This window comes from Leptinotarsa decemlineata, unplaced genomic scaffold (genome assembly GCF_025532065.1).
Source record: "Leptinotarsa decemlineata unplaced genomic scaffold, Ldec_3_MD MMD2_P_RNA_scaffold_4, whole genome shotgun sequence".
Lineage (NCBI taxonomy): Eukaryota > Metazoa > Arthropoda > Insecta > Coleoptera > Chrysomelidae > Leptinotarsa > Leptinotarsa decemlineata.
Window position 1 is genome coordinate 3,149,802 of NW_027412531.1, and position 16,950 is coordinate 3,166,751.

At 36.8% G+C, this 16,950-nt stretch overlaps 1 protein-coding gene across 3 annotated transcripts in view; it reads right to left on the reverse strand.

Moving 5' to 3' along the window:
• LOC111516055 (myrosinase 1-like) overlaps nucleotides 1-16,950 on the reverse strand; it is a 122,006-nt gene that overhangs the window by 52,591 nt on the left and 52,465 nt on the right. The window contains exon 1 of one of the 3 annotated variants that reach the window (XM_074186682.1): nucleotides 11,750-11,917. The exons of the other annotated variants lie outside the window; for them this stretch is intronic. Within the exon in view, the coding sequence (XP_074042783.1) occupies nucleotides 11,750-11,861 (112 nt within the window). The 5' untranslated portion in view covers nucleotides 11,862-11,917. Of the gene's footprint in view, nucleotides 1-11,749; nucleotides 11,918-16,950 lie in introns of those variants that run through there. 3 annotated transcript variants of the gene reach the window in all.

Sequence of the window (16,950 nt, forward strand, 5' to 3'; positions counted from 1 at the left end):
TATTTAGTTGCAAAAAACGATTATTAATTAACAAACGCATTTTTTAGCAACAAAGAATTTTTTTAGGAAACCATTTTTTTTCTAAAAATCATGATTTATTTCAATTAACACAATGCAAGTAAAAAATTCTCGAATTGCTCATAAACAATGTATTTGTTCATAATAAATTTAATAACAATAGCTGTTCAAAATAAAAAAAAAAATTATCAATTAGTTTCTAGCCATGAGACATTGAAACAATGAAAAATCAGAGAAAATATTTTGTAATGTATTTTTTATAAAATTATAATTTTCAATTGTTAATAAAGAAATAGAAAATAACAATTTTTTATTTTGGCAACGGTAATCTATATTTTTGCCTATTATGGATAACTTCACCAAAGGAAAACAATGCCAGGGTTTTAGTTTAACAATTACAGGGATTTTTATATTAACTTTCAATTCAGAAAAAGTTATTAATTAACAAATTTATAATTGACGTTAAAATTGGGATAAACATTTTTTGACAGCAGATTATAGTTTATTGATGTATCCCAACATCACATGAATTTTTTCATTCCTTAATATTTACATTTGATATGTTTGAATATTTTTTTTTTATGTCAGAGTGACGAAAGGCGCGAGAAAGCCAGACTACCCGCTTTTGGCTCTATTTTCAGGGCTCTGTAAAAATTATAAATAATCGAGATACAGTTTCGCGAATCGGGACTTTTTTTACGCAAATTCATTGATCTATTCAAATAATTTTCAGTATAACGCTAATATTTATAGTGAAAAGCATTTGAATTGTCATCCTTTGTGGACGAAGGGATAGGTTAGGTTAGGTTAGTAGTCTAGTTTACATGTACTTTTTTTTGTAACATTATTCAGCCCTGTCCAAAAATCACGACCAAGGTGTCATTCGATTCGTATTTTTGCCTAGAAAGTTTGAGGAAAGGTCCGAAAACGCGCCGATAGAAATCACAAAAGTTACAAACAATTAAGTAAAAAAAAATGGGCTTTCAGTTTTTTCTTAATATCTCGGAAAATTTTTAAAATTTTGGAAATTTGAAAAAAGATTTGAAAAGATCAATGAATTTGCGTAAAAAAAGTCCGGACTCCCGAAACTTTATCTCGATTATTTATAATTTTTACAGAGCCCTGAAAATAGAGCCAAAAGCGGGTAGTCTGGCTTCCGCGCGCCTTTCGTCACTCTGACATAAAAACAAAAAAAATTATTTAAACATGTTAAATGTAAATATCAAGGAATGAAAGAATTCATGCAATGTTGGAATACATCAATAAACAATAATCAGCAGATATTATATTAATCCGAGATATTAAGAAAAAACTAAAGCCCCATTTTTTTTACTCAATTGTTTATAACTTTTGTAATTTTTATCGGCGCGTTTTCGGACTTTTCCTTAAACTTTCTAGGCAGAAATACGAATCGAATGACACCTTGGTCGAAATTTTTGAACAGGGCTGAAAAATGTCACCAAAAAGAGCTAAATCGAGTACATGTGAACCAGACTATAGGTCCAAAGTGACTGGGTCTAGTCGACCCTACACCGCAACCTACATGGGTTTATTGTGGCTCACACCAAATAAACCCAGCTTCTTAACAAAGCCGATTAGTTTGTATGGTGAGTGGTCTTTCAGGTCAGACGGTAAGAGTACGGCTCTGCTCTTGGGGAGACGACTCAGTCGTTTCCTGGCTGCACCACGACTAACCTTTTTTTTACGGTTCAGTTGTTGGATTAGGAGTTGGGGAGTTGAGAAGCTCTCACTCCTGAGTTAAATTTACAGGGAGGTCAGTTAGAGTCGTAAACTCGACATCCATCTCCTCTATAGACTTAGCGTCAGAAAGAATTTTCAAGTTTACTCTGTCCATAAAAGTCCCACAAGTAGCTAGAGAAAGAAGGTCAATCAACGGCAGAGCCCCGCATACCGTGACAAGGCGATGCTACGACGAAAGGGCGCCCAGTATCTCGAAGGTTCCGTCACAGCATACCTAAAAATCAGCACGGACACTCCCTTGGGCGGGAAAAGTACGCGCATATACTTCGCGTCGCTATGTCGGCCATGTTGAAAAGCAATGGACCTGTCAAGTTTGATTTTGGTATTAAATTGTTGACATGAAATGAAAAAAATACATAATACTTAAAGAATCTATGATAGTTAATATAACTTTCAAAAACTTATTATTTCGTTGAATGAAACTGTGTTCAATTTCTACTTCACCAAATCATTGAAAATAAGAAACAAAAACCTTCTTTATTGGATGAAGCTCTCTGAACAGCTGTCATTTGCAAAAACTAGATTACTAGATTACATACAGATTTCCAAGGTTGAATGAATATAGGTATTTAAGAATTACACTATACTTTTCTGTACAGTACATACGTGATGTGTAATCTTATAAATGTTATCTGACCGATTCAAGGTACATATGTAAATTATAAATAATATACAAACTGTTCAAGTAAAAGTTATTTCTATGTAATACAAAGCCTTCAGGAGTAGTTGTTTTAGAAGAAACTTCCCTTTCTTTTTTTGAACAAATTACTTATCTGTGAAATATACTATAGATACACATACATACATGCATGCATTTATGTATGTATGTTTGTGTGTAGGTACCACTAATACATTTTTTACAATCAACTGCATTTTTATTCGAGGGTTTCAGTTACTGACGTTTGTGAGTCGCTTGTTGAGCATGGTTTTTTTAAATCTGATTGATCAATTTTTCTATTCAAGCGAGTTCATAAATAATTTCAAACTGAATTTGATCATATTTGGAATTTAGATGACTCCAAATACAAGTTCAAGAACAAATTCAAACAATATTTGATAAAGAAAACATTTTATTGCGTTTCTGATTTTTATGATTGACTTTTTTTTCAATTTCTACCCTGTTCCACAGTGTGAAGTATTATGGAACAAAGCTGTTATTATTGCTAGAATTGGTGCAGAATTTTGTAACAATTGGATGGTGAGATGCAACAAATGAGATATGCTGACAAAAATAAGATAATTCCTAGTTGAGGATCGTACCAGAATATAATCGCCACTTAATGAAACCTTTTAATTAGAGTTCAATTTCCCATACACCATACTTGTACTCGATGCACGTTTCAGTAACCAAATTAGCATCTTATTAATTGATGTTTTATATCAATTTCACTTCTGAAGATGCTAACTTGGATAGTGAAAACGTGCAACAAGTACAAAAATGTTTGGAATATTACTGGAGTTTTTTCCCAACACCAAATCGTTATTTTTACACTTCGACACGTGTTTCGATCACCAAGTGATCATCTTCAAGAGGAAGATAAAACTAGAAACTTCTCAAAACTAAAGCTATTTATGCTATTCAGGTACATCATACAGGTAGGTAATCGGTAATACCACCCATACAAGTGTACCACCCTAAATTAATTTTACAATTGGCCTTTCTATTATTTCACAATATGTCCTTATGTATGTTTGAATGTTACAGCTATATATAGAACATTTTTCAGCTATATAAAGTTAGTTTCACAATATTGCCTATCTAAATATATTTACAATGTGTCTTTTTGTAGTAATCAGTAAACCCAACAATATTATTTCAACAAGCTATATAGAATGCTATTTGGTATTGGTCCGTTATCGTTATTCATGATATTATTATGTTTATTATCGACCTTTTTTTTTGGGTAATTGTTACCTTCCACAATCTGAAAAAATATAAAAATTATAATGGAGAACTTTATACAAGTGTACAAGGGCAAACTTTTTAGTTTACCCCGATAAGTTACTGCGTAAAAATCAAAGTATTTTTCACAAAGAAAAATCTTCTATTTATCAGTAACTTGTCGTATTTCACAATTTTGCCTATCAAAAAAATTATTAAGAAATTATACTTATCTTTTACGTTTCGGAGGCCAAAATCTGCCTCCGTCTTCAGAAATGGATAAAAATTCGAATATATACGCAGTTATTCCTTTTTTGAGAGCTTATTTCTTTACTTCTTCGACAGATGTCAAAGAAGTTTTGAAATATGAAATTATGTCAATGTTGTTGATTGACAACTGAAATATTCGATGTAATACAAGGTACTCTCCGATATCAGTTTGTTGCCATTTCGCCACTATCCAAAGTTTTCTTCAAGATCGGTAGCCAAGTACGGTCTATTTCTAAGGACCTATTCGAGATACAATTCTCTCCAGACATGAGAATATACGCTGATTCTTTTAGCTTACGTCTCTTAGAATGAGGCTCATTGGTAATCTTTCTTGTCCTATTCCATTCCACCCGATGTTCGCCGTCTGATTTTAAAATGTGTTCTGATAATTTTGATCCTGTCAATTGTCTATTTTTTATATAATCTCGATGTTCATTCTCACGCACTTTCAATGGTCTTGAGGTTTCACCAATGTAACTTTTACCACAAGAACAAGGTATTTTATAAATACAATTTTTTGTTTTTTCTTCAGTGTTGTTGGGTTTTGTATGTTTGAGTATAGATCTCAGTGTATTTTTTGTTCTGAAAGTAGTTCTAACATCATATCTATTTCCAATTCGTCTTATTTTTTCAGATAGTCTTGGAATGTAAGGTATAACGTTAGTTGTAAAAGGTGTCGTTGGATGTTGAGTCGGTAATTGTTGAGTTGGATGTTGTTGAATTTGTGAAGCTGTTTGTATGTTCGTTTGGTTTTTAATTGACTCTTTATTTTCTATTAAATTTATCGTTGAATTTATGAAAGAATCTGGATAAGCGTTATCTTTATTTATGTTTACTTATTTCTACACTCTCATAGGCATCTAGTTGCCTGTTGTTGTTAACTTGTCTAACTAATCTTAATGAACTGAAGTCTATGGAATGGTTTTGTTGCAAAATATGATGGGCGACTGCTGATTTTTCAGGTCTTCCATATTTTAAGTGTGCTATGTGTTCCTTATATCTCACTTTAATAGATCCTTTTGTCTGTCCATAATATTTTGCATCGCAGTCCTTACATTCAATTTCGTAAATTCCAGACTTTTCCGAATTCTCGACTTTGTCTTTTGGACTTCCCAAAAGGCTCTGCAGTGTATGACTTGTTTTAAAAACCACCTTCATACCTAGTTCCTTGAAAATCTTTCCAAAGTTCTTCGTATATTGGTGGTATGGAACTAAGATGTATTTATCTTGGTTTTTGTCCTTTCTGAAAGTCGAGATTTCGTTCATTCTTAACCTAAACTTATTTTTCCTAATTATGTCATCTACAATACCCCTCGGGAAACCGTGTGGTGAATGCTTCCAACGAGAAAAACCAAAAGAAACTTATCAAACGATTGAAAGGCAAGAACGTTTTTTACTTGAAAGCCGACAGAAGTAACAAAGTAGTAATTCTGGATAAATTGGACTACTACGAAAGGGTCAATACTCTCATTACCAACGGACCGTATGCGAAATTGTCCAGGAACCCGTTACCAAAGATGATTGCAGAAGTATAAGACGTCCTAAAGAAATGCGACAACATACTTAACCCTCAACTGAAACGGAAGTTACAAGTTTCCAACCCAACGGTGTCGAAACTATATTGTCTCCCAAAAATCCATAAGCTGGGAAAATCAATGCGCCCCATCGTGTCAGCTATTGGAGCTCCTACCTACCAAATAGCGAAGTGGCTCACTAAGGAGTTTGAAACCTTGTCTATTGCTGAACCAGATTTTAGTATAAAAAACTCTTTAGAGTTCATACAACATACAAAAAACATGGTTCTGCAAGAAGGTGAGATTTTGGTTTCTTTTGATGTTTTTTCCTTATTTCCTAGCGTCCCAATTCCACAGACCTTGCAATACCTCAGGGAATTACTGGGGAAAAATAATTTCAATAACAACGAAATCGATGAATTCGTTTCTCTCACCAATTTGTGTATGAAACAAAATCGTTTCCAGGTAGAAGGTTGATTTTATGAACAACAGGAAGGAACGCCCATGGGAAATCCCTTGTCCCCCTACCTGGCAGACCTGTTCATGAGCAGATTCGAAATGGAAACTAAAGAAAAGTACTTTCCTAGGATTTGGCTAAGGTATGTGGATGATATTTTCGCGGTATTTGATACCAAAGAATCGAATATCAAGAACTTTGTTTCCTTTTTAAATAATAGATGTCCATCAATAAAATTCACGTATGAATTAGAAAATAAGGGACAACTACCATTTCTTGACGTTTTGGTAATGAGGAGCAAAGATGGAGGGTAAGAATACGATATATTTAGAAAAGAAACAAGCACGTACAGGTATATTCCTGACAGTTCACATCACTGTGGACAGCACAAACGTGCTGGGTTGAATTTTTTGGTGCATCGTCTTTTGACTTTCCCTCTAACACATGATAGGTTCACAAAAGAAAAACGCACAATACAGGAAATAGCAGCCACTAACGGTTTCCCGAGGGGTATTGTAGATGACATAATTAGGAAAAAGAAGTTTAGGTTGAGAATGAACGAAATCTCGACTTTCAGAAAGGACAAAAACCAAGATAAATACATCTTAGTTCCATATCTTTTGGGAAGTCCAAAAGACAAAGTCGAGAATTCGGAAAAGTCTGGAATTTACGAAATTGAATGTAAGGACTGCGATGCAAAATATTATGGACAGACAAAAAGATCTATTAAAGTGAGATATAAGGAACACATAGCACACTTAAAATATGGAAGACCTGAAAAATCAGCAGTCGCCCATATATTTTGCAACAAAACCATTCCATAGACTTCAGTTCTTTAAGATTAGTTAGACAAGTTAACAACAACAGGCAACTAGATGCCTATGAGAGTGTAGAAATAAGTAAACATAAAAATATTATGAATAACGATAACGGACCAATACCAAATAGCATACTATATAGCTTGTTGAAATAATATTGTTGGGTTTACTGATTACTACAAAAATACACATTGTAAATATATTTAGATAGGCAATATTGTGAAACTAACTTTATATAGCTGAAAATTGTTCTATATATAGCTGTAACATTTAAATATACATAAGGACATATTGTAAACTAATAGAAAGGTCAATTGTAAAATTAATTTAGGGTGGTACACTTGTATGGGTGGTATTACTGATTACCTACCTGTATGATGTACCTGAATAGCATAAATAGCTTTAGTTCTGAGAAGTTTCTAGTTTATCTTCCTCTTGAAGATGATCACTTGGTGATCGAAACACGTGTCAAGGTGTAAAAATAACGATTTGGTGTTGGGAAAAAACTCCAGTAATATTCATTACTACACCAAAGGTTCCAAACAGTACATCATAAGTAAAAATGTTTGGAGTTTGAGAAATTGTCATTCAGGAATAATCTTCCTGAATGACAATCAGCTCATAGATAAGTCAATTGTACATAATTGTCGTTTCGAACCAGAAGTTCTGAACAGTTTGCATGGTGAAATATTCATTTATTGTTTATTAATAATGCTACTATTGTGAGAGCAGATGTTATTTTTCAAATTCAGTCAGGAGAAAAAGAGCCAAACTAACGTTTTATATATTTTTACGGAGAGGTACAATCACTACAGGAACATCCTTGAAAGGGTCCACGTGGTGGCTTACGTTGGAAATGAATCGCCGTAGATTATGATCGTTTAATGAACACTCTGAAAACGTGTACTCAAAATGTTAGAGTTTCAGAAATTATTATCCGAGATGTACTGAGGTGAAGGACTACGCTATGAGAAACTGTAGTTTACTGCGTACTGTTCTCAGTGGAATGAATAGTGCTAAGTAAGGTGAAAACTTCTCGTAAAAGTATCTATAGAAAAATACAAGTCCTCTATCAGGCAGAGGAGTCTAGAATAGTCTTTCTCAAAGTGGGCGATAACGCCCCTTTGTGGGCGCTGGAGGCAGTAAAGGACACAGAGAAGATTGGAGGGCGTTGAGGTGGTTTAAGGGGGTGATGGCTAATTTAAAAATGTTTTTTTGCTTTTAAGACAAACTTTACCGCTCCTTCACGCTTAACGCGCGTTTCCTCATGTAACGCCATCTAGGGGACTAGACAGTAACTGTTTCCTGTTCGATAGTTGTCAAACTGTACAATAGATGACGATGAGCTTCAATGCGAAGCGAGAAGTTTCTAGTCTCCATTCTCGAAAGTACTAGGCCCGCCCACTGCCTCATATAAAAGCGCGCGCGCCATCCAGCCAGTAATGTCATTCGACGATATTACAAAAACAAGTGAATTTAGTTAGCGACTAGCTATGTGAAGTGCTGTACGTGCGGTGGTGAATACTGTGAGTGGTGTCATTAGCAAGTTTTTAATACTCGATTCTTTACTTCGGCATTTTTGAAGACAAAATTATGCCGGAAGCAAAAAAGAAGAAACGGCAGTATAGCGCGGAATATATAAAATATGGATTTATTGAAAATCCCACAAATACATCTTCGCCTGTGTGCCTTCGTTGTCAAAAAACATATTCGAATGAAGCGATGAAACCCTCAAGGCTACAAGATAATTTGAATAAAATGCATTCAGATAAAAAAGACAAAAGTGTGACTTATTTTCAAGAACTGGAAAAGAAACACTTAGTTCAGCTCGATAGGAAGACTTAACAAATTGTCCCTGGTCTGGATTCCTGGCCATACTGGCCTGGAAGGCAATGAAGCTGCTGACTCTCTTGCAAAGGAGTGTGCTGCAAGCGGCTTCATTGGACCAGAACCTGTCATTGGCATCGCTTTGGGCTTCGCCGAACAAATACTGAACACCTGGATGCCAAGAAGATTTATGGACTTCTGGCAGAATCTTCCAGGATTGGCTCACTCCAAGGCGTATATTCACCCTTCGAAGCTTGATACCAAGCAGTTGTTGGACTACAGTAGGGTAGTACAGACAGGCCTTCTTACAGGTCACTGTCATTTGAATCATCACATGCAGAGACTTGGACTGTCGGAAGACAGTGTATGTTGCCTCTTTCTGGAAAATGATGAAACTGCAGAGCATATACTTTGTTCCTGCCCCGCTGGGGACCGAATCAGGTTCTTAGAGTACGGCAGATCCGTACTCTAATCTTCTGACCTGAATTATGTCATCTACAATACCCCTCGGGAAACCGAGTGGTGAATGCTTCCAACGAGAAAAACCAAAAGAAACTTATCAAACGATTGAAAGACAAGAACGTTTTTTACTTGAAAGCCGACAAAGGTAACAAAGTAGTAATTCTGGATAAATTGGACTACTACGAGAGGGTCAATACTCTCATTACCAACGGACCGTATGCGAAATTGTCCAGGAACCCGTTACCAAAGATGATTGCAAAAGTAAAAGACGTCCTAAAGAAATGCGACAAGATACTTAACCCTCAACTGAAACGGAAGTTACAAGTTTCCAACCCAACGGTGTCGAAACTATATTGCCTCCCAAAAATCCATAAGCCGGGAAAATCAATGCGCCCCATCGTGTCAACTATTGGAGCTCCTACCTACCAAAAAGCGAAGTGGCTCACTAAGGAGTTTGAAACCTTGTCTATTGCTGAACCAGGTTTTAGTATAAAAAACTCTTTAGAGTTCATACAACATACAAAAAACATGGTTCTGCAAGAAGGTGGGATTTTGGTTTCTTTTGATTTTAGTTCCTTATTTCCTAGCGTCCCAATTTCACAGACCTTGCAATACCTCAGGGAATTACTAGACAAAAATAATTTCAATAACAACGAAATCGATGAATTTGTTTCTCTCACCAATTTGTGTATGAAACAAAATCATTTCCAGGTAGAAGGTTCTTTTATGAACAACAGGAAGGAACGGCCATGGGAAATCCCTTGTCCCCCTACCTGGCAGACCTGTTCATGAGCAGATTCGAAATGGAAACTAAAGAAAAGTCAAAGTACTTTCCTAGGATTTGGCTAAGGTATGTGGATGATATTTTTGCGGTATTTGATACCAAAAAATCGAATATCAAGGACTTTGTTTCCTTTTTAAATAATAGATGTCTATCAATAAAATTCACGTATGAATTAGAAAATAAGGGACAACTACCATTTCTTGACGTTTTGATAATGAGGAGCAAAGATGGAGGGTAAGAATACGATATATTTAGAAAAAAAACAAGCACGTACAGGTATATTCCTGACAGTTCACATCACTGTGGACAGCACAAACGTGCTGGGTTGAATTTTTTGGTGGTGAAATAATTGGGAAAAAGAAGTTTAGGTTGAGAATGAATGAAATCTCGACTTTCAGAAAGAACAAAAACCAAGATAAATACATCTTAGTTCCATACCACCAATATACGAAGAACTTTGGAAAGATTTTCAAGGAACTAGGTATGAAGGTGATTTTTAAAACAAGTCATACACTGCAGAGCCTTTTGGGAAGTCCAAAAGACAAAGTCGAAAATTCGGAAAAGTCTGGAATTTACGAAATTGAATGTAAGGACTGCGATGCAAAAAATTATGGACAGACAAAAAGATCTATTAAAGTGAGATATAAGGAACACATAGCACACTTAAAATATGGAAGACCTGAAAAATCAGCAGTCGCCCATATATTTTGCAACAAAACCATTCCATAGACTTCAGTTCTTTAAGATTATTGTGAAACTAACTTTATATAGCTGAAAATTGTTTTATATATATATATAGCTGTAACATTTAAACATACATAAGGACATATTGTAAAATAATAGAAAGGCCAATTGTAAAATTAATTTATGGTGGTACACTTGTATGGGTGGTATTACTGATTACCTACCTGTATGATGTACCTGAATAGCATAAATAGCTTTAGTTTTGAGAAGTTTCTAGTTTTATCTTCCTCTTGAAGATGATCACTTGGTGATCGAAACACGTGTCGAAGTGTAAAAATAACGATTTGGTGTTGGGAAAAAACTCCAGTAATATTCATTACTACACCAAAGGTTCCAAACAGTACATCATAAGTAAAAATGTTTGGAGTTTGAGAAATTGGGCTCCGTACGAATATTTCTTCTACAACACCAAAGGTTCCAGTCACATCTACGGCTCTTAATGTATGAACAGAGGAAAATTTTTGCGTGGGTTGCAACAAACCAAACGAGATGATGTTCTCCGTAAAGTGATCCTCACATTTTGTGCCAGTCAAATCTAATTGTGAAAACCCTTTGCTATCACTTCCCATACTATTTGAAAGAATTACAAATAGTATCGTATCAATATATTATTTGTTATGGTGAATAAAATAGCAACAATCAAATGACGAACCTTATTTTATTAGATGAAGTCATTTGAAAACAAGTTCAATTTCATGAATTATGACAAGATAAAATTTCCAGTACGCCTCTGTTATAGGCACCTTGTCGCAAGTCTGGCCTTGAGTAATCCGCTTTTCAAGGTGGCGTCTTCATACTTTTTGAGATCAAAGGCGGCATCGTGGAGTGTCCGTGCTGATTGTGTCATTCATGCTTTCGGAACGGATACACACACCTTAGGATTGAGCCATCGTTGAGATGCCATTCAGTTAGTGAATAACAGCACTACAAGTGATTCTGTCATTCCCGTATCCAGCGGGGCTACGTGGAAGCAGGCATCCGATGGCCTGTTTGCTCAACCCCCACATCCCAAGCCAATGCACTCGCAAAAAACAGCATGCACAGTGGTTCAGGCAGTGAAAGATGAACGAGGATAGCCAACTCGCCGCACAAAGGGATACATCTATATCAAATTTGTGATTCATTCAATGAAATGTTTCTATTTTCGTAAATTTATACAATATTTTTCAGAACTAATATTCTACTAATCGTTGGAAAGAGTCAAGCAAATACCTCCAACATCGTGTCCTCCTTCTATTTGGTAAGCGCTGCTGGCAACACCGAAAATAAATCCATCCGGAAAATGGTATTTTTCCGAGTCGATCACAACACTGGAATCATTCATTTCTACTTCATAAAGAAAACGCTGTCAACGTAATACTGGCGGCAAATGTATTATGGAATAATCTTCCTGAATGACAATCAGCTCATAGATAAGTCAATTGTACATAATTGTCGTTTCGAACCAGAAGTTCTGAACAGTTTGCATGGTGAAATATTCATTTATTGTTTATTAATAATGCTACTATTGTGAGAGCAGATGTTATTTTTCAAATTCAGTCAGGAGAAAAAGAGCCAAACTAACGTTTTATATATTTTTACGGAGAGGTACAATCACTACAGGAACATCCTTGAAAGGGTCCACGTGCTGGCTTACGTTGGAAATGAATCGACGTTGATTATGATCGTTTAATGAACACTCTGAAAACGTGTACTCCAAATGTTAGAGTTTCAGAAATTATTATCCAAGATGTACTGAGGTGAAGGACCACGCTATGAGAAACTGTAGTTTACTGCGTACTGTTCTCAGTGGAATGGCGCCATCCAGCCAGTAATGTCATTCGACGATATTACAAAAACAAGTGAATTTAGTTAGCGACTAGCTAGGTGAAGTGCATTAAGAGAGTCATAGTTACGACCGCACCGGGGGTCCTGGGAATGCGATCGAGTGTGGAGGGGTGGATTTTCGGGAAATCCTTGCGGGTACCGCCCCTCACCCCACACCAACAGGATTTCGCAGGGCTTCCTCCCGCTCACCTAACCCGGAGTTGCCTCCTTACATCTTCTTAGTGTGGCTAACCAAGAGACAGGACCATCGGCAGCGTTCGACCGAACGTTCGTACAAGTTAACTAAGCCCTTCTTTCGCCAGAGAGTGCTCGCGTCGCACACCTGCCCCCGCCAACCATGCCAAATCAGTTGGGAATATGGTCCCAGAAGTGGCCGGTCGGGGTCCTAAGCTCGGATACTAGTAGCTCTGTCCAACCGGGGTTCGACACCTCAAGCGTCTGCCTTGGTGCCCTCCGAGACTAGACTCGGATACTAGAGCCCGGAGGGACCGCGAGCCCCGACACCACGAACGCTCGGATCCATACAGAAGCAGGCGAGGATCACGGAACAGCATAAGCCGTCCAGTGCCTCGGTATGGGGCTGCAATGCACCCATGAATGGATTACCGCAACCCTGTATCCCTTTACCCGCTAGTGGAGCCGCTGCCCCTAAGAGGCCAACGCCAGTTGGAGATGAGGCTCGCTAGCCTCCAGCCGCGAGCGGGCACTCACCTTCCCCCTAGAACTCATGTTAGGAAAGTTCCCTTTCCAACGTTTGATAAGTAACCGTCGAGGACTCTTTCGAGCATCCTCTACCACACATCATATGTCGAAGGTGTCGCGCCCATTGCCCGTGTAGGTGCGAGTTAGGGCGGTTCATCAACAACTTTTGGGTGTACGCCGTGTGGTCTGCACCGCATACCCTCACGTTACCCCGAGGGGCACTCATGTTAGGAAAGTTACATTTCCAGCGTTGGATGAGTAACCGCCGAGGGCTCTTGCGAGACACCTCTCCCACACATCTAGCTTGAAACCGGCCAACGCCTGTTACCCGCAGACGCGGGATTGGGTGGTTGACCGATAACTTTACTGGTTGAGTGCCGTGTGGTCTGCACCGGGGGACTGTCCAACACCCATATGAGAGAGACAGTGATCCCCCGCCACTCACCCCGACGTGCGGTGGTGAATACTGTGAGTGGTGTCATTAGCAAGTTTTCAATACTCGATTCTTTACTTCGGCATTTTTGAGGACAAAATTATGTCGGAAGCAAAAAAAAGAAACGGCTGTATAGTGCAGAATATATAAAATATGGATTTATTGAAAATCCCACAAATACATCTTCGCCTGTGTGCCTTCTTTGTCAAAAAACATTTTCGAATGGAGCGATGAAACCCTCAAGGCTACAAGATAATTTGAATAAAATGCATTCAGATAAAGAAGACAAAAGTGTGACTTATTTTTAAAAACTGGAAAAGAAACACTCAGCTCAGCCAACTGTGTCAAAACTGTGTCGCCTCTAAGCAAGACGACGACGGACTTCGAGCTTTCTACCATATCTCGTTGCTAATTGCTCAAACTGGTTAACCTCACACTATTGGAGATGACTTAATTTCACCGGCAATAAAAGAAGTAATAACTGTGCTCCATAAATCAGCGGCAGATGTTATTCGTGCAAAGACGAATTGAAGAGATGGCTGAAAACATTGAAGAGTCATTGTGCAATCATCTGAGGACTTCTAAATTCTCAATTCAGTTAGATGAGTCCACTTTACCAACCAATGAAGCATTTGTTGTTGTCATACGTGGTGTTTATTGAAAATGAGACAATATATCAAGAACTACTATTTGCCTGAAATTTAGACACGGATACAAAAGGAAAAACCATATATAATAAACTGGAAAAATTTTGTGATGAGAAAGAAATTCCACTGAAGAATATTATATCAGCTGCTACGGATGGCGCTCCGGCTATGAAAGGACGACACAAAGGTTTCATAGCGTACTTAAAAAAAATAAAATTCCAGATGTGCTCGCTGTACATTGCGTCATTTATAGCCAACATTTGGTTGCGAAAAATTTGAGTGAGGGCCTCTCTCAATCACTGCAATATATCGTCAATAAAATCCGAAACTGCTCTTTAAATGACAGATTATATTTAATCAACTTTGTGTTGCTGATGATTAAGATTTCAATAGATTGATATTCCACACAGAAGTGCGTTGGTTATCAAAAGGTAAGTGTCTGACTCGATTTTACAATATATTTGACTCTGTAACAGAGTTCTTGGAAAACAAAGACAAAGAATTGCACGACAACCTCATCACTTCAAAGAATGATATTGCGTACCTGACAGATGTGTATAAATTATTTAATGATGTCAATTTCTAACTTCAAAGTGACGACTTGAATTTGATTTAAACAAAAAATGTCATTGCTGCTTTTGTAGTCAAATTGCTCCTATACAAGAATAATATCGGCAGACGTGAGTTTTGCAATTTTCCTAATTTGTCACCAGTATCCTTCAACAACGACGACTTGCTGGTTTACTGCCAGTATTTGGAAAATCTCCAGTGATTTCGCAAAACGATTCCAGGACATTTCAAAAATTGGAAATACCGGACTGAGTGTTGGATCCTTTTTCAAATGTCAACACAGCAGGATCACCCCAGCTGGAAGAAGAACTCATAGAACTGATAACGAACGAGGAAATAAAAATAAAATTCAAAAGTGGATACCAAGAATTTTGGCTACAAAAGCCAATCCTCTAATTGTACCCTGGATTGTGGTCTATCGTTCAACGATTTTTGATAGTATTCCCATCATCGTATTTGTGTGAACGTGGATTTAGTGCTGTGGCAACGTGGCTAACTAAAAAGAGTAATCGGTTGCAGATTACCGAACGCGGTGATTTACGGTTGTTTTTGAGTAAATTCGAGCCTGATATCATCATTAAATTCATCCTTCACATCAGATTAGTTTGAAAATTCAAATTGAAATGTTTGTTTTGATAACATGAATAGAAAGTTTTTCTAATATTACAAAATGGTGTTTTACATTACCCTCATCAGAAATTCTTATTTTCACATGACATACATAATTTAATTATCAAAATAATGACTGCGATTGTGATTCTTAAGATGTAGTAAAGTAAAAAAAATTGCAGGGCGCTAGAAAAGAATTAATTCTCGAAGTGGGCGGTAGACAAAATAAGTTTGAGAACCTCTGGTGTCTAGAAATATATGAGCTGCTTCAGGATATGCTTGAAGGTGGAACTCCACATTTGTGAGGAATATTGTTCGTCTTCGAAAAATACCTACCCATTGATTAAAATCGTCCAATATGTACTTAGTTGGAATCGCTTCAAAATGAGACTAGGATCAACTAAAACGTTCTGGTTGATTTTGACAATCATTATTAAATACGATATATCAACATTATGACCAGATTCAACGCCAGAAACACAGTGAACAATGACTGCATGAAGATTATAATAGTGGTCTTCTAGATTGAAGTGTTCATCTATTTCGAACCTTCATAAGAGTTCCGTCAGAGGTTGAGTCATGTTTGAAGATCATCAGTGTTATTAATAGATTGACTGGTGCCTCAGCTATACTTGTTTTTTTACAATAGTTAGTTAGTTTGGCGCATGATTGGCGATACAGTTGATCATCACCCGTTAAAAGTTATATTTTCAGATGATTTAACGATAAGCTTTGCACGTACTGGTTATCAAACATATTAGGAAACGCTAGTTGAAGTTTCAGAAAATCAAATACGTTATTGCTACCTCTCGAACATGTACTATGAACTAAACTAGTGAGACTTTTTCCAGCAAAAGATCTACAAACACAAGACGAGATATACTGTGCGGAATCATTCAATCCAGAGCGGTCAGGAGTATTGATTGTGATATTTTCCTGCTCATGAAGAGAATTCAACAAGAATCCCAAGAATCCTCTTGTTGACGAAATGAGTATCGACACCAGGTAATCTGTTGGTGTGAAGGATGATACGTTCTCACAAAACTGCAACTGCATAAACATCTCTTTCAGTTTGGTGAATGAGTAGGAAACATTTTCGTTCTCGATCATGGTTAAAACCTCGTTTTTGAAATTCTCCTTCATGAACAACACTAATAAAATGCTATTCATGTAACAAGTGTTTCCTAAATCATTTAATCCAATTTTTTCGCAAGATTTTCAGGACAACTGTCTACTGAATCGTAAGGAAGAACATGTTTCATTGAATCTTTTTCTTGTTTCTGATTGATTTGGCAGTTACTTGATGAAGATCCATAGTAATTTCAAAAACTACACGTCACGATTTGATCTCCACAAAGTTTATTTGTTTATTTATCTCAACTCCCTTATTTTTTTGTCGAAAATATATACCCATCACGTACTGGTAAATATGATTAAAGAGGAGATGAATCAACTAGATAACAGGACAGTAACTCTCCTTCACATACTGGGATTCCTAGAAACTATATAGCCGATAAACTTGCCTGAGAATCTGCAGAATATCCAGCATGTAATCTCAGTATGAAAACATTGTCGATGGATCGCAAATCTTATTTCCATTGCAAAATTGTAGAAATGTGGAATCA